Consider the following 24,555-nt stretch of genomic DNA (forward strand, 5'->3'; position numbering starts at 1 on the left):
CATCGATATCCTATGCTAAAACTAGCTCATATCGTAGCTTTCCACACTCGGACGTAGAATCCAACTACTTTCCCGTCTGAATCCAACCCCGAAATAAGATCAGAAAATACATTAACTTATCTCCTCACCTGGAAAGTCTTGGGGCACCTAACACCATCCGGATGCACATGATACTGACAGAAATCCGAATCCCATGGATGCAGGCATTCCTTGCACCCCTCCTCCTGAACCGACACCAGCTTCACCAACACATCCCTCAAGAACTCCCTCGGCCCATTATCCATATCCATCGCCCGGTTGCTCCCCAGAAACCAATCCCTTTTGTGTGCATACGCGTAGAAATCCACCAGCAGCCGCCGCAGTGGCGATGCCCAGCTCGACGTATTCTCGTATACGAGCGCTGCCATCGCGCACGGGTAGCGGTTCGTTTGCTTCACGCGCCTGATCAACGCGTCGATGACAGCGTTTTTGAACGTGTGGTCCAGCAGCACATCGCCGAGGAAGTAGGCACATGCTAGGATTGTGTAGACGGTGTTAAACTGGTCATTGGCGAAGGGGTCTCCTTCTACCGTTCTTTTTCTTTCTTGCCCCTGCGGATCAGCAGTATTGTCGGCGTCTTCGTCCTCGGTAGTAGGGCTACTGCAATCCACGAGCTCGCCTGTGTACAGCCACTTCACGTATAGTTCGAACGTTGCGGGGTCTTCTTCTGGGAGCGTAACGATGCCTTCGCGGTGTTCTTTCCAGGGGCCGCGGCAGGCGGCGTTGAAGAAGGGCGAGAAGGCGCAGATAAGCTTGCGGTGGACGAGGAACAAACAGGGACTCTCTTCATCGTTGTCATCGTCGTCACCACCGCCGACGATGACGCTGATGGTCTGTCCAGTGATACTGAGGGTGCAGTCAGTGGCTGTTTCTGTTTGCAGTTTATGGGGAGCTATACAGAGTGGCGCGCTTGACATTCGCATTTTGCTTGCCTTCAAGGTTGTACGGCTGTGTCATGTTATGCGCGATGTTATGTGGTGGAGGTCGTGGGTGCTGAAGTATGGCTCTGTGTGGACTTAAAAGCTGTGTCCAAGTGGGAACGCTCATAGTATATGTGAAATGCACCTGCGTGTTTGTTCTCTTCCTGCTTTGTTTGCATTATCATGAGTCAAGGAACATTCACGACGACGCATAGACAGCACTGCTGTGCATGTATCACTTCAATGGTAGACAAAAGAAATCCGTTTGTATGCACTGCGCCGTATGCTGCAACATCGAATCTTTGTCAGATTCAAGCATTTGCTCCCCTCGGTTGCTTGCAGAAGCCACGAAACAAAAACCTGGATGTAAGCAGAGAATATTACAGTTTGTGGCAGTAGCGAGGATCAATCTGGGTCTACGTTCAAAACTAAGGTACTGGGTCTCTTGCGAAGAACTGATAGAGAATGCTTTTGCACGCATTGTGCCGGTCTTGGTTTCACTGAATTGATGTAGCCCAAAACTTGTACCAGAAGGCAGAAAGCCTTCCGACTGATGCCGCGCCTCATCGAAGTTGCGGCTTGGTTGGCCTTCCATAGTGATTGACTGCAATCTTGTTAGCCGCAGCTAAGAGACTACTTGTCGCGGAAGCTCTATCACTGGGGGATCTTGCATAGCATAATACTCATAGGTCAACTGGAAAAGTTTTCCCTGGCTCGAAATTGTAAGACTCAAAGTTGAGGGGTTTAAATCATGGTGGCCTTTGTCTATTGTGCTCCGACCCATTGGCTCGCATTATGGTTCTCGAACGAGATTTCGTGACTAATCGGACACTGCTTTAATCTGCCCATGAATCGTTACAGAGCTCCATGTCAGCGAACCCCACGCGCAGGAAATCGACCGTCGAATCCTCCGCTAGGCCCAGCTCCAGGGTAAGCCTGCTTTCCCGCCCGCATACCCGCCCTCAGTCCGTACCCACTCGCACCAGATCCAGAGAATGCATTCGAGTTCAAATTGCCGAGAGGTGGTCGAGCCATAGGTGTGCCCTGGACGCCACCACGGCCTGCGGGGTGGTACATCTGGCCACTTGGTTCGCCGAGACGGGTGCGGTGTTGGGGTGTACCACTGAGCGGAATTTTTTCTGTGGAAGAGTCAGACATGTGCGTGTACGACAACTATAACGACAACACTTACGCGCGCTGAATAGACGGCCATTGAGTACTTGAGCACCACGGAAGCCATCGCCGCTACCGATAGAACCAGTACTCCTGTTCCGTGTACCAAGCTGCATAGCATTGGCATTGTGAGGTATCCTGGAATGTCCTCCAGCTGTGCCGGCCATCCTGTCGATGAACCGGTCTCCGGTGGCTGACTCCAAGGTTGCCTCGGCATCATCGGATGCTGCAGAAGCAACCTGACCTGCGAGAACCTGCGCCTTGAGTTGCGTGTAGACCTTGTGGAGGTGCGCTTGGGTCTTGGCCTTTTCCCGGTATGCGTCTGCCATCTTGTGCATTTCATCATCGAGACGTCGTTGCTCTTGCTGGGCAGCTTTATTGGTCAGCAGAATCAGAACGCCTGATTGTGAGCAAATGTACCTTGGAGCTTATCTCGTAGGCTGGCGATCTCGGCGTTGGCGTCGTGAACAACTTTATCCATTTGCGAGTTGAGCATAGTGTACTTCTCGGTTAAGCTCTTTGCGAGGTATTCCTGATACATGCTGATGTCTCCGTCAGCGGTGTTCCACAATGATTTCTTATCACTGACACCTCTTGAGTGGTCTGGTAGCTGTAGAATGCCAAGGCCCTTCCAGCGCACTCCATAACAATCGTCGGACTCAAGCCGCTGAGAACGCTAGTCTTGTAGTCCTCTGTAGGGTCCAGGCAGGTCTCGACAGCGTCATCTGGGTTCCTCAAGGGAGTATCGCAGGCAGGGCATACGCGTACAGTGCTGTCCACTTTCGAAAGACCGAGGTTGTTGGAACAGGTGATGCAGAAGATGTGGCTACCAGAGCTCAGATCGGAGTTCTTCGTTGGAGCCGAGAGGCTTACCTGCATGTAGTGACGACTGCTCTATCACTGAGCAGCGTGCGGCATTTGAGAGAGTTGCAGCGAAGCGTGAAATCCATGATGGATGAGACAATAGATGTAGGATACAGAAACACGCTTTTTGGATGCGGAGAAGAGGTGATTCCAAATTGTCGTGCGAGGAGAAGGCAAGATCTCAGAAAGAGAAGGTGCGCCACAGCAATCGTCACGCCGAGCTCTTGCCCAACGATACTGACAAACAAACCCACCATTTCGACTCTCACTACCAAATGGGCGAAACAACCACACCAATCTCAGGCTCCCACATCCTTCCTTATAGGCAGATCGCGTCTTTCGAAGATCTCACCGTGCCAGGTGTGAGATGACGAAGAGGCAGCAGTGAAGTCAGATTTAAGTGTGGTGCCTGACGCACAGCACTAAGCCCCATCCGTGCCGCTGCCGATCCTCGCCGTCGGCATGCCAGCCCTACGCCTCCCGCATCGGCGCTGTTTCTTCAAAACGCAGCTCTCCTCCGCTCATCATCCGCCAAACCTCTCCTCCGCTCTCGCAACCGTTCCTCTTCCCCATTCCGCCATTCGCCATGGACCCCTCGACCCCCTCCTCCGCCGACGCCTCGCGAAGCAACACTCCCAACCCTGCCGCCTCCTCCACCGCCTCCGCATTGGACGCCGCGAACTCGCGCTTCACGTCGCAGGCCTCGACCGCTGAGGATCTGCTCAAATCGCAAACAGTCGGCCTGGTCCACCTCTCCGACTTCCGCAAGCGCCGCGCCGAAGCGCTCGACCTGAAGGACCGCGAGAGACAAGAACAAGCTCGGGGTGGTTCCACGTCCGGCACGAGCACGCCTGCGGACGGGTAAGTTCTTGCGCGCCCGCTGTGAGCTTTCTAATGGGTCGCCAAGCTAATTGTCAAAGTACAGAGGATCGACGCCGCGGCCCGCAAAGAAGAAGAAGAAGAATGTGGCGAAGGGAAAGCTGTCGTTTGGGTTAGACGACGAAGAGGAAGAGGGACCGGCGGCCGCGACGCCGCATGATGGCACACCTGATGAGAACGGAGCGTCGGATAAGGACAAGGATGCTGCTCCGGTCTCGAAAAAGAAGCTCGGCGCGAACAACAATGTGTCTTTCAAGCCGAAAGTCATGACGAAATCCGCCCTACTGCGGGAGGCGCAACAGAGAGAGCAGTTGCGAAAGGAGTTTTTGATCATGCAGGAGTCGGTCAAGGCGACAGACTTTGTTATCCCGTTCGTCTTCTACGACGGTACCAATATTCCGGGTGGGAGGTGCAAGATCAAGAAGGGCGAGCATGTCTGGCTGTTCCTAGACAGAGCAAGGAAAGCGGGCGCTGAGCTTGGTGTTGGTGGTGATAAGAGCAAAAGAGAGTGGGCTCGCGTCGGAGTTGATGATCTTATGCTGGTCCGCGGAGAGATTATCATTCCTCATGTAAGTTTCCAAAGAATCTAACATACGCACGGATACTAACAGTCTCAGCACTATGAGTTTTACTACTTCATGGTAAACAAGACGATTGGCTTCGACGGTCCCATCTTTGGTCACTCCGCACAGCCCACGTCCGCAACACCCCTCCCATCCAAAGACGAGGACATTGATCCTGCAACATTCAACCCTTTGGACCGGCAAGAAAAGAAGAAGGACCAGCGTATTACTGAAGAGGATGTCTCGCTCGAAGGATACAACGACGACTCTACACTGACCAAAGTCGTGGATCGACGTTGGTACGAGCGCAATAAGCATATCTTTCCGGCGAGTATATGGGAGGAGTTCGATCCCAATAAGGACTACAGCAAGGGCACCAGGAAAGATGCTCAAGGGAATTCTTTCTTCTTCAGTTGATTTGTGGAGCATAAAGTCAATGAAGTGGCATAGTTGGTCCACGACGAGGGAATAGAACAACTCATTCACGGCTGGTCTTATGAAACTGAGTAAATATGAGGGCACTGCATAGAATTTTGAGATTGCTGAAACACCAAATGAAGAGACGCTGCACCATAAGACACTAAATCGAACTTTATATGGGATTGTATGGTATGATATCACTGAATTACCAAGAAGTAAAAATAGCACCCCGGCTGATACTCATTTCTCGCAGTCACACCACCAGCCCAATTTTAACCCAGTGCGGGAACCGAGATGTGACACTAAGCAAAATAACCCGCGAACTACAGCCGCCGTTTAAGCTTTCCTAAAGAGATGATCCATAGATTACAAATCCTCCACACAACATTAAGGGCGATATAAGTAAAAGTACGAAACGCCGCTTGCCATTTCGAAATACTCTCTTGTCTAATGGTACGGAGTGATGAGAATCAAACGCTCCTTAATGCTAACGCAATTCGGAGAAGCTTTTAACGCAGCCATGCTATCAAGGTGACCCCAATGGCTTTTGGCAACAGATTACGGCTTTACTGCTCAACGTCTTTCGTCAAGCCAAAGAGGAAAGGAAGCTGTAGATGCTGGGCCAGCTCCGTGGACGGGAAGATGAAGGGTGATCCAATTCCTTGCCGTCGGCTCCGTTGATCGTATCATAACCAGCGTCCTTCATACCGGGTTATTTCAAGACCAGCTAAATGCAATGCTCTTGCCTGTCTCGCCACATGCTCATGACCCACACTCTCTCAAGCCTTGATCTCCATTTTTTTCACGCCGTCTGCCACATCCCCCTCCTCATAATCCTCCTCACCCTTGCCCGCCAAGCCCCTCACCCACAGCTCCCTGCCGGTCAACTTCTTCTCCTCCTTCGGTCCCCTCTTCTTCTTATCCGCCTCCTCCCTCTCCTCCCTCGCTCTCGTCTCCGCCTCTTCTATCTCCTTGACGAACTTGTCCCGCCACTCCAAGAAGCTCTCGCGCGTAACCGCCGTGCCGTGGAACTTCGCATTCTCTTTTTCCTCCGCCTCGCGCGCCGCCATCTCTCGCACGGCCTCGGCTGCGCGCTGGCGCTCGGTGACGAGCAGCTCGGCGGCGTCCTTGAGCGCGGAGACGAGCGTGAAGACCATGGCCATGCCCAAGTTCTCCTCGACGGTCGGCGCGAGGGCCTCGAGGAGGTTGTCGCGGTCGCTGGCGACGTCGAGGTATTTGTGCTTGGGGGCATTGGGGGGCGCGCTGATGTCGAGGCGGGGGGCTTCGTCGGGGTAGTTTTCGGGGTAGGAGACGCCTAGCAGGATGATGGCTGCGCTCATGAATCTTGATTAGTGGTGAGAGATTCTGAGACGGCTGAGAGCGGATGTCGTACGCGCAGGGGAGTCATCTCCGGGCTCGTTCTCGACGTCCAGTGTTATCGATATGCGGTACTCCGTGTCGGAGATGTCTGGCACAAATCGGAAAAATTGTCAGTGGAACGATAGAGAAAAGACGGAAAAGGTGAGGTAGGAGAGAAGACAAGAGTGGGCTTGGAATACCTGTGATTTCATCGGGGAAGATGGAGTCGAGCACCTCGCGCTCTTCTGTCTGGTCTTCTTTACCCATGGTGAAGTACGTGCGGATAATGGGGAGCGGGAGCGAGCTGCGGGCGGCGTTGATGTCAGCGGGGAAAGCCAGACTCACCGCCTTCATCCGCACTAAGGCGCGCTTTGACCCCCAATTTTTCGAGCAGCAAACCAGCTCCCAGCTCTTGCGCGCTGAATAAAAAAACTCGACTCTCCCACCGCAACACACAGACCCAACTTCTCCACAGCGGACCATCGAGTAGAGGACTGCGCATACACGGGCCGCTCCCACGCCTTCAATCGCTCTGTCGCGCCAAAACCCAAGAGCAATGGGGAAAACAAAACCGCACGGCAACAAAAAATCGAAAAACAGCAACAGCAACAAAAAGCCCAAGATGACAGCCCCGCAGCTCCTCGCGCAAGCCACCGCGCTGCTCCAAACCTCGCAGGCCGACGAGGCTCTCGTCGCCGCGCGCCGCGCGTACGCGCTGCTGCACCCGGACCCGGAGACGAGCGCGCCGACGGCGGCGGCGCTGCCGGCGCTGACGCTGCTCGGCGAGATCAATGTCGAGCTGGGCGATGTCGACACGGCGCGCGACTACTTCCTGGTGGCCGCGGCGCTGGACGAGGACGGTAGCATCCCCGAGCAGGCGGGCGGCGGCGCGGAGAAGTTCATGTGGCTGGCGCAGCTGTGTGAGGAGGGCGGCGCGGAGAGCGTCGCGTGGTTCGACAAGGGTGCTGAGGTGCTGCGGAGGGAGATTGCGGAGCTGGAGGCGAATCAGGCCGGCCCCGAGAGGGATGTAGCGCTGGATGAGAAGAAAAGGAAGCTTGCGAATGCGCTGTGCGGTGTTGTGGAGGTGTACATGACGGATCTCTCGTAAGTGTCGTGTGTTTTGCGTCATTTTTGACCTTTTGTGTTGACATGCGACAGATGGGAAGAAGACGCAGAACAGAAGTGCGAAGCACTCATCACGGAAGCGTTGCTCGTACACCCGAACAACCCAGAATCTCTCCAGACGCTCGCATCGGTCAGGATATCACAATTGAGGCACGAAGAGGCACGCAATGCATTGAAGATGAGCATGGATTTGTGGAAGGACCTCAAGCCCGAGGACCCCAAGGTCCCCGACTTCCCCGTGCGGATCAGTCTGTCTAGGCTGTTGATGGAAGCGGAGCTGGAAGATGAAGCACTGGAGGTGCTTGAACGGTTAATCTTGGAGGACGATCAAAGTGTGGAGGCGTGGTACTTGGGGGGATGGTGCCTGCATCTGATGGCGGAAAAGAAGAAACAATCAGAGGACGAGGAAACGGTCAAGGGCCTGCTCAAATCCAGTAGACAGTGGCTTGGCAACAGCCTGAGGCTGTATCAACTGCTGGAGTACGAGGATGACCGGCTGAAAGACCATGCGGATGAGCTTGTGGAGGGGATCAACAAGATCCTGGGGCCGCCTGTGGAAGGCGAGGACGAGGTGGAGGAGTGGGAGGACGCGGAGGAGAGCGACTCGGACGAGGAGATGCAGGGCGCGTGAGCCGGGATGGTCGACTGTTGAAGCTTGGGCGGAGGAGATTCCGGCTCGAGGGCATCTCATGGGCTGTGTGGATCAAGGGTCGGGGAGGTGGATGACTCGTGTTTCAGAATCCTCGCTGGGTTGCGCGGGAGAGCTGCACGCACGGCCCGAACAGGTACATCTGGGGCGGAGGCGGCATCCCACAAGCCGATGCAGGGCAGCGGGCCTTGGTGCGGGCGGCTCGCACTGCGTCATGGACAAGCCGCGGATTTTGCTGGCGTGCAGGGGCTGTCCTGCGGGCGCCCGCTTGCACCATTTTGGCCAATGCCGCTCGAGGCGGGCTGGAACACTTGGACAGGTCTGAGCTAGTGTGACGAATCCAACCCTTTTACGCGCCTTGATCTTGGGCGGGCGATGTCGGTGGGGCCGGGGATGGGCGATACCCATGTGCATGTGCTCGATCCCGCGATGCGCCCGCCGGAGTCGCACCTTTATTCCGCCCCGACGCGCATCGCGCGGCGGCAGTGGCAACGGCCACAGGCGCCTCCACGGGTAAGGTTTGCGATAGAGGGCAGACCCTGCCTCCAATAGCCGAGTGGGGCGGGCGGTGCTCGGGTGTGACGCAGAGATGCAATGGTGAAGAAGAGCGCGAGAACTCCGGGCCCAGGTGGGCACAGCCGCCCGGATGCGGCGAAATCGAGCCCACGGCGCCAACAGCGCCCTCGCATGGCGCCGCGAGCGGGTTGCAGGCGGCGGCTGCAGAGCGCAGCGAGGCGACTGCGCGCGCACATGGCGATGCGTCAGGGAAAGACGAGGCAGAGTTCTTGTTCGACGTTACGCGATGCCGCCGCGGCGCTCGACGGCACTTCCCAGCAACGATCGCTCGAGTCAAAGCTCACCAGCGACTAGCTGCGCTCTGGCGAGCTAGCCAATATGCACCAGCTGCTTGTTGCGCCTCTCTCCTGCCCAGCTGCCCGGCCGTCGATCGCTTCCTCCGCACCGTGAAGCCTCCAACGCCCGCAACTCTCCTCCTGCGCATGGCAGCCTCGTAGCCACGTCCCCGCCGCAGTCCCTTACTTCCTTCCGCTTCCCATGCTGCATGCCTGATGCAATTCGTCTCCGCCTATGATCTGGTACCTGCTCTACGCATTCCGCGGGTGAGTAGCCTTCACCACCAACCCAGCCCCCACGGACAGAGTTCCGGAGCGCGTGCCGTTGCCTGTCTCGCCGCGCCTTTCTGCAGCGACGCGCGCCTGCCTCGTGCTCCCCTAGCACCACCACCTCGCTGACAGCTCGACTCAGTACCACAGAGCCCCCCAAGCTCTCGTCGGAGCACCCCATCCGTAGGGCTTTCGCCAGCTATGGGAACGCCACCGCCCGCCATTGGCTCTTCTCGCTGCTGTTGTCTGTTGCCGTCGCCGTCTTCCTGTGCTATCCAGTCGTCTTTCTCTACGAGAGCCCGGCCGCCAGCGGCCTGCCCCACCATGTCTGGACCTCCGTGCGCGCCTATGACGGCCCCGAAAACGTCGCCCCGGACGTGGAAATGCGCCAGCTCTGGGTTCACGGCAGCTACATGAAGGCATTGGACGGGCGCGTGCTGCGCGACGCGCTGAAGATCCAGGACACGCTCATCGGGCCCAGCCTCGGTGGCGAGCTAGGTGGTGGTGTGAACATCACGGGAGAGGGAAACGCGACCGCCGACGGCCCGGTGGAAGGCTCGCAAGAGCTCGCGGGCTGCTGCAGCGACCGTGTCTCCAAGGTTGCTTCTTGGAGCTGCCATTCGCCGCTCATGTACTGGAACTGCTCGCTGCCAGCCCTCGAAGAGGATGTTGACGTCTTGCGCACCATCAATTCGCAGCAGGGGCGCCGCTCGTCCTATAACTTCACCTTGCAGCCGCTGTCCGTGTTCGCTGGCAAGACGTTCAACGGCACCCGCCTTCTTGCTGCCGATGCGCTCGTAATCACCATATTCGATCGCTCTGGGGGTGCTATCGCCGAAGAATTCGATAGGCGGTCACGCAAGCTGGCACACGATGCTCGTGATGACTGGAACTTCTATCCCGAGTCCGGATCCACGTACAGGAATCGTCTTTACGAGTTTCGATACCAGCCGATGAGCATGAATGATGCGTGGACTCTTGTCTTGGCCTACTCCCTCATGCTGTTCTACGTGCTGTTTAGCCTGAGGAAGCTGAAGGCCGTCAAAAGTGTGTTTGGACTTTTCTGCACAGTCATTGCTCAAGTATGCACCTATCCATTCTTGATTCCTCCTCACGCTGGACTAATCGGCGACAACTGTAGATGTTCATATCCATCTGTTCTAGCTTCACAATATGTGGCATCTTGAGAATCAACCTAGCCAACGTTCCCGGAGAAGCCTACCCGTTCGTCGTATTAGTAATTGGTCTGGAGAACATGTATGTGTTGATCTCATTGTTTCTTTTCGTCGCATCTTGTCGCTGGATTATCGGCTTCAATGATTTTTTCTTCAAAAAAAAACTAATGATCGGAAGGTTCCGCTTGATCAACGCTGTTCTGGAAAGTCCAGCGCACATGCCAACGGTCACTCGCGTTTCAAACGCTCTCGCTGATGTAGGGCATCTGGCCCTTGCAGCAGCCGCTCAAAATCTCCTCATTCTCTGGTTACTTTCTCGAGTTGTCTCTCCAAGTGTAGCGCCAGCATGCGCCTTCGCGGCTGTCGCCCTAGTCTTTGATTTCGTATTCCACCTTACGTTCTTCGTAGCTGTCTTGAGCGTGGATGTACGGAGGATGGAGCTCCAGGATTCCCTCGACAGGATTAATCTCGCTACACAGCGCAGGTCAAGCACATCTACGAAGGTGGAGCGTCGGACATGGGGTGGAGCACTTCTTCAAGGGAAGCTTCCATTCAGCACCAGAATTGCGGGAACCGTCGCCATGGTCTCCTTTATTCTCGCTCTCAATTGGCACTTTTTCGATCACGATCGCAGGCCATTCTCCTTTGTTAACATCCTTCGGCTTTTCCGACTCAGAAACAGAAACAACGTCATAGACCCGCTACCTCCACCTCCAATTAACCAGGTCCGCACGCCTGAAGCATGGCTGAAGATACAGGACTATATTTCTGCAAAAGAGCTCATTGACTTCGTCAAGCCAGGTTCTCACAGCTTCATTGCCCGTGTTTATGAGCCCCTGACCGTCGTCACGAAAGATGCAGACCGCAGAGGGGCTGCCCATCAGACCCCGTCTGTGTTCATCGTCCTCCGCGATCTGGCAGAACACCATTTCTTTCCCTTTGCTTTGGCGATTGTTTTCGCCATCGCAGCCGTCACCCTTCTGATGAACTACTTGCTCTGGAACGAACTTCCGGAAGAGGATGCGGAATCAGGCATTGGTGACGAACAGCCTCTTTCTGTCAGAAGCCTGCCAAAGTCCCACGAGCTGGACGTGGTGAAGGTAGCGACATGCAGCCAGGGACATTTTGTGGCGATCAGCTTGGATCGTCTTACCTCGATTTGGTTCCTCGATCATCGGACGCATGTGTACTCGCATGTGATCCTCCAGACGTCCGCATTACAACCTCCACTCTGGCCCATAGTTGCGGCCGCAATAGATGACACAGGTCACTGGGTGGCACTTCTGACGGACTCTGGCCGAGTTGCCCTGTGGAGCCTGGCCGAACGGCGATTCGTAAAGTCCCGGGTTCTTGAAATCAAAGGCCAATCGCCGAGCGTCTTTGCTTTCGCATTCCATCAAATGGACGAGGTCGAGAGACTGAGCCTTCTCGTGGTCTTTCCCGACGGCCGACTCAATGAGGTTGACTTCCGCACCGGTCATCTCTGGACTCATCAAATATCTGAAGTTCCATTCACCAACGCAGCATTATCCTGCTGCATCAAAGGACAACCGAAGGTTATCAGCGTTTCAAAAGATGGGGCAGTTCACTTGTCATTCCCTTCATCCGGTGAGTGGGCGTCTGAAACACTCGATGCTGTTGATGATTGGAAGCATCCGGACCCCACCCACTCCAAGGTAAGGTACGTATATCCGATACCGTCACTATGTATGTTAGCAACGGTGCGGTCAACCCAAGTGGATCTCATCGACATACCGACAAGGACCGTTGTGCATACTTTCCAAACGGGCCAGATCAAGGGGCATACGCTCCGCGTTCTCCATTCAAAGAGGCACATATGCGGATGCCATTCACCCACTGTACCGGACTTCTCGATTGTATATACCAACTCGGAAACACAAGACTGTATAATGCATACATACGCCGCCAGCGAAGGATCAGCCAACAGTCTCATTTGCCTTCGGCCACCGGCGCTAGGGGAAGATGACCACATCACATGCTCTGGGTTCGAAAGGGCCACGGAGGCCGTCCACTCGGTCAAGTCACCGGGCTCTTGGGAAGCGACGTGCACACCCTCGGTTATCGGCATTCGGAAACGGCCTGCGAGCGAAGTGCCCGCGGTGAGGTCCACATCGTCGGATGCCAGCTACTTTCCTATAACGGCAGCATCTTCGAATCCGTTCCAAAACGGAATGTTGAAACGCCGCGACAAGTCGCATGTGAGCGGACACCAGGTGAACGGAGGGTCGCCCGGGGCCAACGGTTACCACCGAAAGCCCCCGGCCGCGTCTCCGGACAGCACAGGCTCGGAAAGTGAGGAATGGGAAGCATGGACGCTGTCGGCGGACGGTGAGCTGCACACGACCCCTCTGTTGCCCCGTCCGCGCAGGGATTCGATGAGTGAAGTGTACCTGGAGGACGAGTTCGAGGAGGAGCAGCTGTTCGTGTCCAAGCCGGGGCCGATTGTGCGAATCGGCAAGAAGAGCGTGGCTGTGGGGTTCGGCAACGCTCTCAAGATCATCTCCTTGGGAAGCGAGAGGTTCGAGGAGGAGACGGCGAACGCAGTCATGGACTCGGCCACGCTGGGGTTGACCTGGCGGAAGAAAGCACAGGGGAAGAGGGCCGGAGAGCGGGAGAAGGAGCGGGAGCGTATTGAGAGGATCGAGCGGGACAAGGCATCATCTGGCGGTGGGTTACGGTGGGAAGGGCAGGCGTAAACTCGGTGGCGGACAGAAGTGTGGATGAAACAGTAAAAAGATTAACGTTCTCGGGTATTGGGGAATTACCGCAACGGGAGGGTTTTACGGGGAGGGGCGTTCAAGGCGCAACGGGTGGTAGTTCGCCACACTACTCACGTACACATACGCATACACACATACACGCACACGGGGCGCGCAGCGCGCGACGAGGCGCTGGCGGCATGATTTGGCGGAAGCGGGTACGCTTTGACGACAGCATGACAGACGAGTATTGAACGATGAGAAGACTGTAGTAGTGCAGAGTACTTGGATCGCGAACAACGCATACAATCTGACCCCGAGCTCGAATCTGGACTGCATCGCTCAGGAGACGTGTGTGCCTGGCGCGGCGGTGGGAGCCGCTCCGGGGCTGGAGCACATGCGCGGACGCCGTTGGCGGTTCGGCAGCGCGGCGGCGGCGGCGCCCCGGTGCGAGCCTACCTAAGCGCGCCCTCGCGGGAGATAGCTAGTGTGTTAGCTGTCTGGCCGCGCAGCCGTGGATGTTGGTTTGTTTGTTTTCGGGCGGAGGGCTCGCGGGTTCGGCTGCTCGCGTGCTCGCCTGCGTGGCCCGCCCAGCTCCTCCTGTTCGCGTGTCTGCCGCAGCCTCGCACCGTTCGTTCTCCAGAGCAGGGCGCGGCCAAGCAGCATCCCGCGGCCGGACAGGGCGCTGGCGGGCGGTGGGGGAGCTGGCGCGACGAGTCAGGGTCGCACGGGCGTCCGAGTCGGGCCGTGCCTTTCACAGCCTCGAGGTTGCTAAGACTTAGTCAGCGCCAGGCCAGAGTTTCTCCCTCCCTCGCCTTCCGCCTTCCCGACCGCCATCGAACCTCCGGCAGAAGCCAGGCCGTCCCACAGCCCTCCGCCGCCTCTCTGACGGCTCGCCCGCGCAGCCTGCTATGGGCCGCAAGCCAAACCAGCTCATCCTCGAGTTCTTCGAGCGCGGCCCCAAGCTCGAGGATGCCAGCAACCGCTACCAGCACACCTGCCGCTCCTGCGGCGAGAAGGTTGGTGTGCCTCGCCCCGACGCGCGCACCCACCTCCAGCGCCTCTCACCGCTTCCTCCGCGCGACATACGCTTACTCCACACCCACACTGACTCTCACCGCAGTTTCCCAAGGGCCGCATCGACACGCTGACCGCGCACCTCGTCAAGAAGTGTCCCGCCCTCACGGCCCAGGATCGCCAGCGCGCCATCCTACAATTCCATGACCTTCCCGTCCCCGATCTGCCGCCGCCACAGTCTTCGTCCGCCCAGGGGCCTGCACACCAAGTCACTGCTGCCCAGAAGCATGGCGCAACCAACCCCAGCCAGCCCATGACATTACCCTACGCCGCGCCCAAGGCGGGCATGTCACGCCTCGAGGCTCTCGCCGAAGTGTCGCGCCAGCGCCTAGATCTCTCCGGCCAGCGCATTCCCACGCCCGATCCGGACCAGCTCCCCGAACGCCGCGGCTCCATGCGCGACGATGCCATGCAAAACCCCGGCCCCGTGTATGAGGACTTTCTGGTGCAGGACCACGACCCCAAGCCCAACCCCGACTCCAATGGTAGCGCTGTAGATGCACCAAGTGCGTTAATCCCAGTCTCCTGCATGCATGTTCCCGAGAGCGAGGCTGCCCCGCCAATCATCGACCGAGCTTTGCGCTGCCCGCCGGCTTCCTTTGTTCGCGTGCGCCCGCACCGCGAGCTCGTGGCAGACTGCCGTTGTAGCCGCATGCCCGTTTGGGTGAATGCTTTTGAGGACGAAGCCGACTCTTATGTAGCACCACTGGCAGCCTCGCTCCCATTGCATGAATCAGCCAGTCAATGAGTGAAGATGCTAATTGTCGCGTTGACAGTACATAATAACGAACCGTCTGGCGCACAACAGCCGCAATCTCTCTACCAGTACGACCACCTCGCCGTCGGTTCGCCCCATTCCGCTGGCACCCCGATACCGCCAGCATCATCCACGCCGCCCTCCTCTACACTCCCTCCCGCCTCAAGTGCTACAGCCGCAACACATTCTCACCCCTCACCCTTGGTCATGGCTGCATCGGCTGCAGAAGAACTGCGCGCCAATATGCCAAATGTGAACCACTCCATGGAACACCATGGGAGTCCAGGTGAAGCAGCCTACAACCCTCAGACAGGACGCACTGGAATCTGGGCTTCTATCGACCCAGTGCTCCAGCTGCAAGACGCGACCCGCGACCATCCCGAATCCCACAGCCCCTCGCCAAATGCGGCATCTGCTACATATCACAGGCCCATAGCGATCAATCCAAACGGCCAGCAAACACATTTTACCACCGACTTCAGTATGAACCCCAAGCCAGCGAAGCCGAAAGTGAGAGGCAGGTTTTCAGACTCCCGGCGCAAAGAGGTCCAGGAGGTCAGGAAGCGGGGTGCATGCATCAGATGTCGCATGTTGAAGAAGCCGGTATGGTGTCCTAACTTGCGTTCATGTCCTACGATCGCTAACAAATCTCTAGTGCTCTGGCGAGAGCCCGTGTAGCACATGTCAAAACGTCGAAAGCGCACGCTTGTGGAAGCATCCCTGCATCCGCACGCGGATTGCTGAAGAGTTCAACCTTTACTCGGCCGGACTACATTCCGTCCTCGCGTTCCACTCAATCAGTTCCGCCAAGGCGAACATGCACTTTGAACACGTCCATGGGAGGATTGAAGCACGGTTGTTTGATATTGAGCCCACCATGTACACGACATTCACCACGCTGAAGGGCCTGCGCGGCGTGAATGGGCCCATCGATCCGCAATTGGTTGCTTCAGGCTTATCCATGGAAAGCATGCAAGATGTGGAGATCATCGACCCTGATGTTGAGGATATCGGGGGGAAGCTCGAATCTTACATGAAAAGAATTGGCCCGGTGATCTATGAGGCGGAAACATCACCATTCATGAAACCCACACTCGTGATGGCGCACCGTCTGAGCGTCGAGAACAAGGAAGGAATTGAAAGCAAAGAGAGTCTGTTGTCTAAAGTGCTGGAATTGTGGGTCGCCACCAGAGTCCTCGCTGAGCCGGACCTGAAGTTTCAGCTCTTTTTCAACCACACCCAACCTCCCTTCAAGGACCCCGTCATCATGACTCCACAGGACCTTGAGTCGGTCCCTCAAACATCTCGCTTCCCCATCGAACTTGCGACCCATTCGGAGGCTTACAGGCTTATCGATGCGCAAATACTCGGTGCCATGGAGAAAAGGGCTGCCAACCTCAGCAAGTTTGTCATGAACGATTTGGAGCGCCGCCTCCTTCAACGCCAACAAGCCAACCCTTTTGAGACTTTCCTGGTCTCAATGATTCTTCTGGCCTGTGTAGAGCGCATGTGCTGGCTGTTCAAGAGGTGGGAGAACCCGGCGCATGTTCCGGCCCGCACTTATAGCGTGCCGCCGGCGGATTTGAAGACAGAGCTTGAGCGAAGCATTAACGCCGCAAATGCCGCTGCGACCGCCGCAGAGAACGCCCAGAATAACGTTGACCACAACGTTCCCATGCCGGATGCTCCGCCGCCCCAGGAAGCTACCCCATCGATGCAGTCTACCGCACAGGCGGCAACTGATGCTGCCAACGCACTTTTCTCACAACCGCATCCGAACCGATGGCCTCTCGATAAACCGCCGGCGTCCTACAGTCAGCAGGGCGAACGGTTCAGTGACATTCTTCACATGCTGTTGAAGATGCGTGGCGTCCCTCCTAAGACGACGACGGAACCCATAACGAACGTTGTTGTTCCCATAGACAACATGACAAACAACCAGACGACAAACGCCACCATCAACCCCAAGTCGGATGCGCTTGCCAAGGAGTGGTTTGCCGAGGTCAAGATCACACCCATGTATCTCGCGGAAAGGCGCAACGCCGTCTTCGTCGGCAGCGACCCGCGGGAGTGGGAGTGCTTCTACGTCAGCAAAATTCTAGTTCACAACGGCATCGTTGAGGGGACTGGCCGTCTAGTGCCGTAATAACGCCCTACGCTCTAGCCTTTCTCGTGCTCGAGTAGGCAGCTAGCATAATATTCCCCTTCTTGATTGTGTTCGTGTATTTTCTTTTGCCTTTCCTTGTCGTTCTCAGCGGGCATTTCACTGGAGAGTATCGGCGTCTTTGCAGGAGGATCTGCTTTAGAAAAGGAGTGAGCGTGGTTGATTGGCTCTGGCTTTCGGGCTTCGGCGTGGCATGGCTCTCTGGGGCATCATCCTGAAATACCCGCCACGGCCCAGACATGACAGTTTTGCTTGTTTGCCTTTCAGTCAGCGAGGCGTGCGTGGCGTGGAAAGTGTGTGTGGTTGATTCATTGATCAGGGTTATGATCGGGATTTGCTATGTTCATCTTATTGCAGCTTCTTACGGCTTGCTTTCTCTCCCTTTTTCTTATCTTTTACGCAGTATCACGGGTACACGCGACCACGGATAGATGTAGGATATGACATCGTCAGTCTCAAACAATCATAGATGGCAATGAGAGACTTGTGTGGGCACCATGAGTATTCGGGATTTTTTCTTGCTTGCCGCGGTCGAGACCGACGAGTTTCGATGTGTTGCAGGGATCCAGGGCGGAGAGGGTGCCGAGTAGCTAGGGTGTGTGGTATCATTTTTCCGTGTGCCTGACGAACACGAGTCATGTCCTGGGCCCGCCCCGCCAGATCCTAACCCCACGTTTGTGTTTCGTCGTTGCGTGTGCATCTTTCACTCCACATCAACAACTTTTTTCCTCTACCACCCAACAAGCACACCTTCCGCTCCACGTCGCATTCTACCATTCAAAATGGCCGAGCAGACCAAGTACGTATGCTTTGCACAGTGGAATGCCCCAGAAACCTACATCTTACCCATCCCAATAAAAAGAAAAAGCGACTCACGCCACGGCCTCCTCCTCCCTCCTCCCCCCCGCAACACTCCCCTCCAACCAAAAATAAAAAAAAAGAAACCCCCCCTCACTGACGCAAACCCCCCTTTTCCCAGAAAACTCCCCGCCATCCGCGCCTGCCTCTTCGACATGGACGGTCTCTTGATCGACAGCGAAGACCTCTACACCATCTGCACCAACGCCGTCCTCCGCGAATACGGCAAGCCCGACCTCCCCTGGTCCATCAAGGCCCAGATGCAAGGCCGACCCGGCCCCCAAGCCGCCGCCATCTTCCACGCCTTCGCCCGGCTGCCCATCACGCACGACGAGTTCATGGCGAAACAGGGCGCGCTGCAGCGCGAGCACTTCCCCAAGGCCCAACCGCTGCCGGGAGTGGTGCGGCTGCTGGACGATCTGACGAAGCGGACTGGGGGGGCGAAGGAGGGGGAGAAGGAGGGAGGGGACAGCAAGAAGAAGAAGAAGAAGGTGCACGTCGCGCTCGCGACGAGCAGCCACGCGGGCAACTACGCGCTCAAGACGGCGCACCTGCCCGACCTCTTCGCCGTCTTCCCCGACGAGAACCGCGTCCTGGGCGACGACGCGCGCATCGAAAAGGGCCGCGGGAAGCCGCTGCCGGACATTTACCTGCTCGCGCTGGAGACGGTCAATGCGAGACTGAGGCGCGAGGGCGCGGCGGAGGAGGACCTGGTGCGGCCGGAGGAGTGCTTAGTGTTTGAGGATAGCGTGCCCGGCGTGGAGGCGGGGAGGAGGGCGGGCATGCAGGTCGTTTGGTGTCCGCATCCGGGGCTGGCGGAGGAGTATCGCGGGAGGGAGGGGGAGGTGCTGGCGGGGAGGACGGGCGAGCACAAGGGGTTGGATGACGAGAGGAGCGGGAGGGTTGGGGAGATTGGGGATGGGTGGGCTGTGCATTTGGAGAGTCTGGTGGACTTTCCGTATGAGAGGTTTGGGATTGAGGTTGTGTGAGGAAGAGAGGGAGGGCGTTTGGTGGCGGGGATCGAGAGGGAATAGAGGTTGTGGAAAAAGAAACGGATAGGGCATAGACGACGCGTTTCAGCGTCAGCAATAGACGTGGCGGGAATTGGGCATCTGCAGCATTGAAAGACGTTAGCTTTCGTGTAGATAGATATTCAGCCATGATGTGTATAGCGCGTTTCTTTAGTCAGGTGAAGGCAGCGAAAGCGTTATTAAAGGTTGGACGCTGATGGTCCTGCTTATACACCGATTCCCAAAGATAGCAGAATAGCCATTCGTGTGCTTCGCTGCGTTGAGGCTACCAATCTATATAACCATCTATTGTGGGCCAAACAGGATCATGACAAGCATATCATCTCTTTCGTATCCTCTACCAAAAAGCCTGAGCAACGGACGAGTCTATCGTCCCACCACGCCCTCTCTCCCTTCCCTTTTTACCTCCGCACCCACCCTCTCCCCAACCACAACAACACACACATACATACACACACTACTGCATCTGCATCGAATACCCCCCCGTCTTCTCATCCTTGACAAAGTTAAAATTATCCGTGCTCAGCCCAAACGGCTTCAGCAGCCCGTTGCCCAAGTTCTTCAGCTTCCCCATCATCTCGCCGACCTCCTTCTCCTTGGCCGCGTTCAGCCGCGCCGGCAGCTCGCGCAGCGCCTGGTCCACGGCCTTCTTGTCGAGCGGCGCCAGCCCGCCGGGCGTCGCCGCCGCCGCCCGGTAGTCGTCCTCGGCGCCCTGCAGGTCCGACCACGTGCCCAGCGCGGCGCGGGCTTTGGCGCGGCGGAGCAGCGCTTTGGTGCGCAGCTTGCGGACGTCGGTGGCGGTGTGGGAGAGGCGGTCGAGGTGGGCGAGGCGCCGGCGGAGGAGGGCGGCGTCGTGGTCGTCGTGGTCGTGGTCTTGAGCTTCCACTTTTTCGTCTTCGTTTTGTTGGTCTTGCTGCGCGCCTTGCGAGCCTCCTGCTGCTGCTTCTGTCGTCACCGTGTCGGCGGCGGCGGCGGCGGCCTTCGGCTTCGTGGCCTCCTCCTCGTCGCTGTCCGACAGCTCCTCCACCACGCCGCTGGCATTCGGGTCCAGCTTGGCCTTGCGGTCGGGCTTGTCCTTGTCGTCCTGTCCCGGCTTCTTCTTCTTCTTCTTCTTCTCCTCAGAACTCCCGCTCTCCCCTCCCGATTCCGCCCCATCCAGACCCTCCAGCCTCTCTATACTCTCACCCGCCGCTGTGACCGCCTCCTTCCATTCCTCCAGCTTGACGTGGCACGCCGCCACGTTCGCCCGCAGCACCGCGACCTCGTAGTCCAAGTAGTTCGGTACGCTGGCCAGCGCGCGGCCGTACGCGGAGATGGCGTCGCTGTAGGCGCCCGAGGTGAAGAGCGTGTTGGCGTGGGTTTTTTGCTGGTTGGCGGTCGCGAGGAGGGACTGTTGTTTTGCGCGTTTGGTTCGTGCGGTTAGAGGGGTTGTTGAGATGAAGATGGGTATTTATGTGATGGTGAGGGGGGTATGTGTGTGGAGGAGGCGTACGGCTTCTTCGTCGGGGTTGAAGATGGGGTCGGCACTGGCGGCGGCGGCGGCGAGCTCGTCGGCGGAGGGTGCGGCGGCGGCGGTGTTGGGCGAAGGGGATGGTGAGGCCATTGCTGAGGATGCGATGCTTTGGCCGGGATCGGATGGTTGGGTTGTGGGACGGGTGGAGGAAGCTGTGGTGGTGCGGGGAGTCGGTGCGGGGAGGAAATGTGTGCTGTGCGCACGTTCTGCCGGGCGGTGGAATTTCGGTCTGCGTCATGCCAAGGCCATGTGCGGAATTTATTTCCGTCTCAACGCGGATGAAGCCCGCTGTACCTTGATGGCTTGGCTCTTGTCGCTTGATTGCATTATCATTGGACAGTGGAGATTCTGAGATAATACATTTTGTAATTCTACTCGAAGAACATATAAGGTTGCATTACGGACAGTCGGAGCTGGTCCAGTACACCGGAGGTGGAGCCATTCTATAAGCGACGGCAGGGCTTACGGTGTAGCTTGACAACCTTCTTGGCTATGCCATCTCTTAACATACCGACCGGGCGTTTTTTAGCTCCATGATTGCTTCTAAATGTGAAATTTTGTATGGTGTTGCAAGTCTTTGTCAAAACACCACGTTATGGAGAGTACTCGAGCCGGATGATTGGGAGCCGTATAAAGAGCGCGTGAGGAAGCTCTACCTTGATGAAGGTCGGAATTACATATTTTTGGAACGCGAAATCAGGCATCCTTTCTTACCTCCGACACCCTACCCAAACTTACACTCGTCGCTCTCCGCTGTTTGTAGCTTTTCAAATGGGTGATCTGGAAATGGGGAAATTCCTTCTCAGCAAAGGAGCCACCTTCAGAGACATACTCAATGAAGAAGACCATGGCCAGGTGAGTGGCGCCTGGAGTGATGCTTAAAGACAACGTTAAACTGTAGATGCGCATATCTCCGCTCACAGTTCTAACGGCGTAGCTCTTGCTTGACGGAGGCGCAGGCATCAACGACCTGATATACCCTGCCTGGGAGAAGACTACCGCAGCGCGTCGCGTGTCGTGCAATCAGCACACTGACAATTGGGTGTCTGTTCTGCTTGCGCTGTGCAAATAAAATGGCTGAGAAAACCATACCGTCGTAAGTGAAGCCCAAGCTGAGCACAAGCAGGCAGGTCTATAAAAGACCATCGGATGCGAGCACTATGCAGTCATACTGGTAAGTTAGCCCTGGCGGCCAACTTCCAGAAGTATACAAATATGTATGTCAGCTTCTTTCCTCGGCTAGATGGCAGTCTTCGTGGTGGAGTAGTACACACGTTTCCGCCAATCGCGTGACGGTAAGCTTACACCGACATCAACAGTGGTGGTGTTGAAGGTGTAACGTGGGCGTGAAGAATTGGTTGGCGCAGACTAGGTAGGTAAAGCGCGCACATACGTCATGGCGGCGGCGGCCTTTCTCTTTTCGGCAGCTCTTGGAACAAAGCTCACCTCTGCTGCCTTGTGCAACGTCTTGCAGTAAACACAGATCCTCACAAACACTCACCCTCGCTTATGGAGAGCCTTGCCGTCACAAGCCATGGAGAAGGAGAAAGCGCGGCCTCTCTTCCGGAAGGAGCATTTCTACGACACCCTCTCTGCGCTGGACGAAGACGAAGACGATCAACCGCCAGATGAAGGCCGTCTTGCCTCACAAAAGCTGCTGACAGACTGCCGCTCTGCGCCCGTCGCGTCTCGCTTACCCGCGCAGCCTCCTCGCGTCTTTCGCTCATTCGCCGGCGCGCCAACCACTCGCCCACCGCTCGGGAGGACCCTTTCCGCACCCTCGCCAAACCCTGCCTCAGCCCACGTGCCGGAAAACCTCCCGGATACTACCTATTCACCGCCGAGGGTCGCATCGTCCCCAGTCCGGTCTTCCAAGGGAGACACCATGTCCAGCCCGAAGCAAAACCTCACTCTGGCCCAGCTCAAGCGGATACCTCGCGCTCCTGGCAAGGGCAAGAAGGAAGCCAAGATTAAGCTCGCGCCTGAAAACCGCCGCATCTTCAAAGACCTGGTGTTCTATTTCTTTCCGAGCAATGACATCAACGGCGCCCGCCGCATGAGGATCGCGAAGGCAATCGAGTACGGCGCCACTTGGGTAGTCGACTGGTGCGACCACATCACCCATATCATCGTGGATAAGGATCTCACCTTCGAAGATGTGAGGACTCACCTCCCCCATGCTCTGTCTCAGAACCTCATCATCGTCAACGAGACCTATCCGTCAGATTGCCTCATCTGGCGCTCTATCCTGGATCCTAAGCTGCCTCAGTTCCTTTTGAAGGGACAAGAAGAGCTTCATCAGAAGACCGCAGAAGACGAGATCCATTTGCCTGCTTCGCAACCGTCGCAACCTGCAGATAAAAATGTCCCTGTAGCTGAGCCAGCAACGCCTCTGAGGTCAGAGAAGATTGACAACGAACAGCCTCCCTCAAGCCAAGATTTTCAGACACACAACAAAGCAGGCTCGGCTGGGGACAGTAATGGAGTAGAACTATATAACGATGCATTGGAGGAAATCATTATAGGTGCCAAGAACACCGACTACCTCGTAAGTCAGCCTACCTTCATCCTGCCCGAGGCTCGTCTCATAGGTACCCATTGATTACTGACAGCGATTAAAGCCTTTAGAGCTGGAAGATGAGGACTCCCAGGGGCAAGCAAGCGCAAGTTCCGATTCTGATACCGAGGATGAGAGGCCCAGAAAGATGGCAAAGACCAGCCTTGACCAGCACGCCGGGTCGTCAGAACAGTTTCAGTGTATGAAGAAGAACGACGGAAAGACTTCCGAAACCAATCCGAACTCCCGCACGATAGAGGTCCTGACAGAGATGGGCAACTACTACGAGCAGACGAAGGATGAGTGGCGCTCGCGCGCCTACCGCAAGGCCATATCAGTCCTACGCAAGCAAACCGTGAAGATCATCACAAAGGAGGAAGCCATCAAACTTCCTTGCGTCGGCCCCCGCCTCGCCGCCAAAATCGAAGAAATTGTCTGGACCAACCGCCTCCGCCGCCTGGACAACGCCCACCTCGAGCCAGGTGATGAAGCTCTCCAAACTTTTCTCAAAATTTACGGCGTCGGTCTATCTAAAGCCAGCAAATGGGTCATGGCCGGCCTACGCACTCTCGAAGATCTCACCCGCAATAACGTCCCTCTCACAACCAACCAGAAGGTTGGCCTCGCCCACTACACGGACTTCAACACCCGCATCCCCCGCGCCGAGGTCACCGCACACGGCGCCGTCATCCAAGCCGCACTCACAGCCATTGACCCCGCCGCCACAGCCACGGTCGGCGGGTCCTACCGCCGCGGCGCCTCCGACAGCGGCGACATCGATGTACTCATATCCCACCCCACCGCCGATCTCGCCCGCCTCCAGCAGATCGTTTTCGAGGAGCTCGTCCCAGTCCTCACGGCCGACGGCTTCCTCAAAGTTGCGCTCGCCACGCACGGCGGCAAGAATAAGAATAATAACGGCACCGTCACCGACCACGGCACCAAGTGGCACGGCGCGTCAGCTCTACCCCAATCTACCGCCACCACCGACACGGAAGGAGCACAGCTCAAGACGAAGGCCGAAGACAAGGCCCTCTGGCGCCGTATCGACCTGCTCCTCGTCCCGGCCTCGCAGCTCGGCGCCGCCCTCATCTACTTCACCGGCAACGACATCTTCAACCGCAGCATCAGGCTCCTTGCCAGCCGGAAGGGCATGCGTCTGAATCAGCGTGGTCTGTATAAGGATGTGTTGAGGGGGTGGGGCAGGGAGAAGATCACCGAGGGGGAGCTGGTGGAGGGGAGGGATGAGAAGAAGATTTTCGACATCTTGGGCGTGCCGTGGAGGCCGCCGGAGCATCGGATATGTTGAGGAGGGAGAGGTTTGTGGTGGGGGAGGAAGGTGAGAACAGCGAGGGATTGTTTTGGAAAGTAAAATCTTGAGGGTTGTGACGGTCAATCAAAGGGAACTGGATAATGAGACCATAGGGAGTTTAATCATCGGTAGAGCGGAGTACAATACCCGGAGTATATCTGATTTGCAGTTTTCTATACAGAACATCACAGATCTGAGACTACTATCGCGACCAAGTTCCGACTTGCATTGGAAAAGATTCACCTGACTTCATCTTTCTTCTGAGCATGCGGTGGCCGT

At 56.7% G+C, this 24,555-nt stretch overlaps 10 protein-coding genes across 10 annotated transcripts; 6 read left to right on the plus strand and 4 right to left on the minus strand.

Moving 5' to 3' along the window:
* Positions 1 to 116: 116 nt before the first annotated feature.
* BKCO1_500011 (btb poz domain containing protein) lies at positions 117 to 996 on the minus strand (the record flags this gene model as incomplete). The annotated part of the gene is made up of 2 exons (XM_020276690.1): positions 117 to 885; positions 938 to 996. The coding sequence occupies 2 exons, from the start codon at positions 994 to 996 to the stop codon at positions 117 to 119; spliced, it is 828 nt and encodes a 275-aa protein (XP_020134089.1).
* Positions 997 to 1,829: 833 nt separating this feature from the next.
* On the minus strand, positions 1,830 to 3,082 carry BKCO1_500012 (cyclin b1 interacting protein 1; the record flags this gene model as incomplete). Its single annotated transcript, XM_020276701.1, has 5 exons — positions 1,830 to 2,098; positions 2,152 to 2,505; positions 2,553 to 2,674; positions 2,722 to 2,958; positions 3,006 to 3,082. The coding sequence occupies 5 exons, from the start codon at positions 3,080 to 3,082 to the stop codon at positions 1,830 to 1,832; spliced, it is 1,059 nt and encodes a 352-aa protein (XP_020134086.1).
* Positions 3,083 to 3,582: 500 nt separating this feature from the next.
* On the plus strand, positions 3,583 to 4,855 carry BKCO1_500013 (xap5 domain protein; the record flags this gene model as incomplete). The annotated part of the gene is made up of 3 exons (XM_020276712.1): positions 3,583 to 3,857; positions 3,922 to 4,444; positions 4,493 to 4,855. 3 exons carry the CDS (start codon positions 3,583 to 3,585, stop codon positions 4,853 to 4,855), a joined length of 1,161 nt encoding a protein of 386 aa, XP_020134087.1.
* A 782-nt stretch (positions 4,856 to 5,637) lies between these two features.
* BKCO1_500014 (rwd domain protein) lies at positions 5,638 to 6,484 on the minus strand (the record flags this gene model as incomplete). The annotated part of the gene is made up of 3 exons (XM_020276723.1): positions 5,638 to 6,188; positions 6,252 to 6,326; positions 6,418 to 6,484. 3 exons carry the CDS (start codon positions 6,482 to 6,484, stop codon positions 5,638 to 5,640), a joined length of 693 nt encoding a protein of 230 aa, XP_020134084.1.
* A 289-nt stretch (positions 6,485 to 6,773) lies between these two features.
* Positions 6,774 to 7,973, plus strand: BKCO1_500015 (tpr domain protein; the record flags this gene model as incomplete). Its single annotated transcript, XM_020276734.1, has 2 exons — positions 6,774 to 7,321; positions 7,376 to 7,973. The coding sequence occupies 2 exons, from the start codon at positions 6,774 to 6,776 to the stop codon at positions 7,971 to 7,973; spliced, it is 1,146 nt and encodes a 381-aa protein (XP_020134085.1).
* Positions 7,974 to 9,077: 1,104 nt separating this feature from the next.
* Positions 9,078 to 13,004, plus strand: BKCO1_500016 (srebp cleavage activating protein; the record flags this gene model as incomplete). The annotated part of the gene is made up of 5 exons (XM_020276745.1): positions 9,078 to 9,109; positions 9,255 to 10,194; positions 10,254 to 10,369; positions 10,466 to 11,968; positions 12,218 to 13,004. The coding sequence occupies 5 exons, from the start codon at positions 9,078 to 9,080 to the stop codon at positions 13,002 to 13,004; spliced, it is 3,378 nt and encodes a 1,125-aa protein (XP_020134082.1).
* A 914-nt stretch (positions 13,005 to 13,918) lies between these two features.
* Positions 13,919 to 16,987, plus strand: BKCO1_500017 (zn 2cys6 transcription factor protein; the record flags this gene model as incomplete). The annotated part of the gene is made up of 4 exons (XM_020276756.1): positions 13,919 to 14,026; positions 14,131 to 14,590; positions 14,861 to 15,444; positions 15,497 to 16,987. The coding sequence occupies 4 exons, from the start codon at positions 13,919 to 13,921 to the stop codon at positions 16,985 to 16,987; spliced, it is 2,643 nt and encodes an 880-aa protein (XP_020134083.1).
* Positions 16,988 to 17,787: 800 nt separating this feature from the next.
* Positions 17,788 to 18,852, plus strand: BKCO1_500018 (haloacid dehalogenase-like hydrolase; the record flags this gene model as incomplete). The annotated part of the gene is made up of 2 exons (XM_020276767.1): positions 17,788 to 17,804; positions 17,985 to 18,852. The coding sequence occupies 2 exons, from the start codon at positions 17,788 to 17,790 to the stop codon at positions 18,850 to 18,852; spliced, it is 885 nt and encodes a 294-aa protein (XP_020134080.1).
* Positions 18,853 to 19,351: 499 nt separating this feature from the next.
* BKCO1_500019 (tetratricopeptide repeat protein 1) lies at positions 19,352 to 20,497 on the minus strand (the record flags this gene model as incomplete). Its single annotated transcript, XM_020276778.1, has 2 exons — positions 19,352 to 20,284; positions 20,387 to 20,497. The coding sequence occupies 2 exons, from the start codon at positions 20,495 to 20,497 to the stop codon at positions 19,352 to 19,354; spliced, it is 1,044 nt and encodes a 347-aa protein (XP_020134081.1).
* A 1,444-nt stretch (positions 20,498 to 21,941) lies between these two features.
* BKCO1_500020 (dna polymerase pol4) lies at positions 21,942 to 24,273 on the plus strand (the record flags this gene model as incomplete). The annotated part of the gene is made up of 2 exons (XM_020276790.1): positions 21,942 to 22,955; positions 23,029 to 24,273. The coding sequence occupies 2 exons, from the start codon at positions 21,942 to 21,944 to the stop codon at positions 24,271 to 24,273; spliced, it is 2,259 nt and encodes a 752-aa protein (XP_020133960.1).
* Between the last annotated feature and the right edge of the window lie 282 nt (positions 24,274 to 24,555).

The sequence above is a fragment of the Diplodia corticola genome (assembly GCF_001883845.1).
Source record: "Diplodia corticola strain CBS 112549 chromosome Unknown scaffold5, whole genome shotgun sequence".
Classification (NCBI taxonomy): domain Eukaryota; kingdom Fungi; phylum Ascomycota; class Dothideomycetes; order Botryosphaeriales; family Botryosphaeriaceae; genus Diplodia; species Diplodia corticola.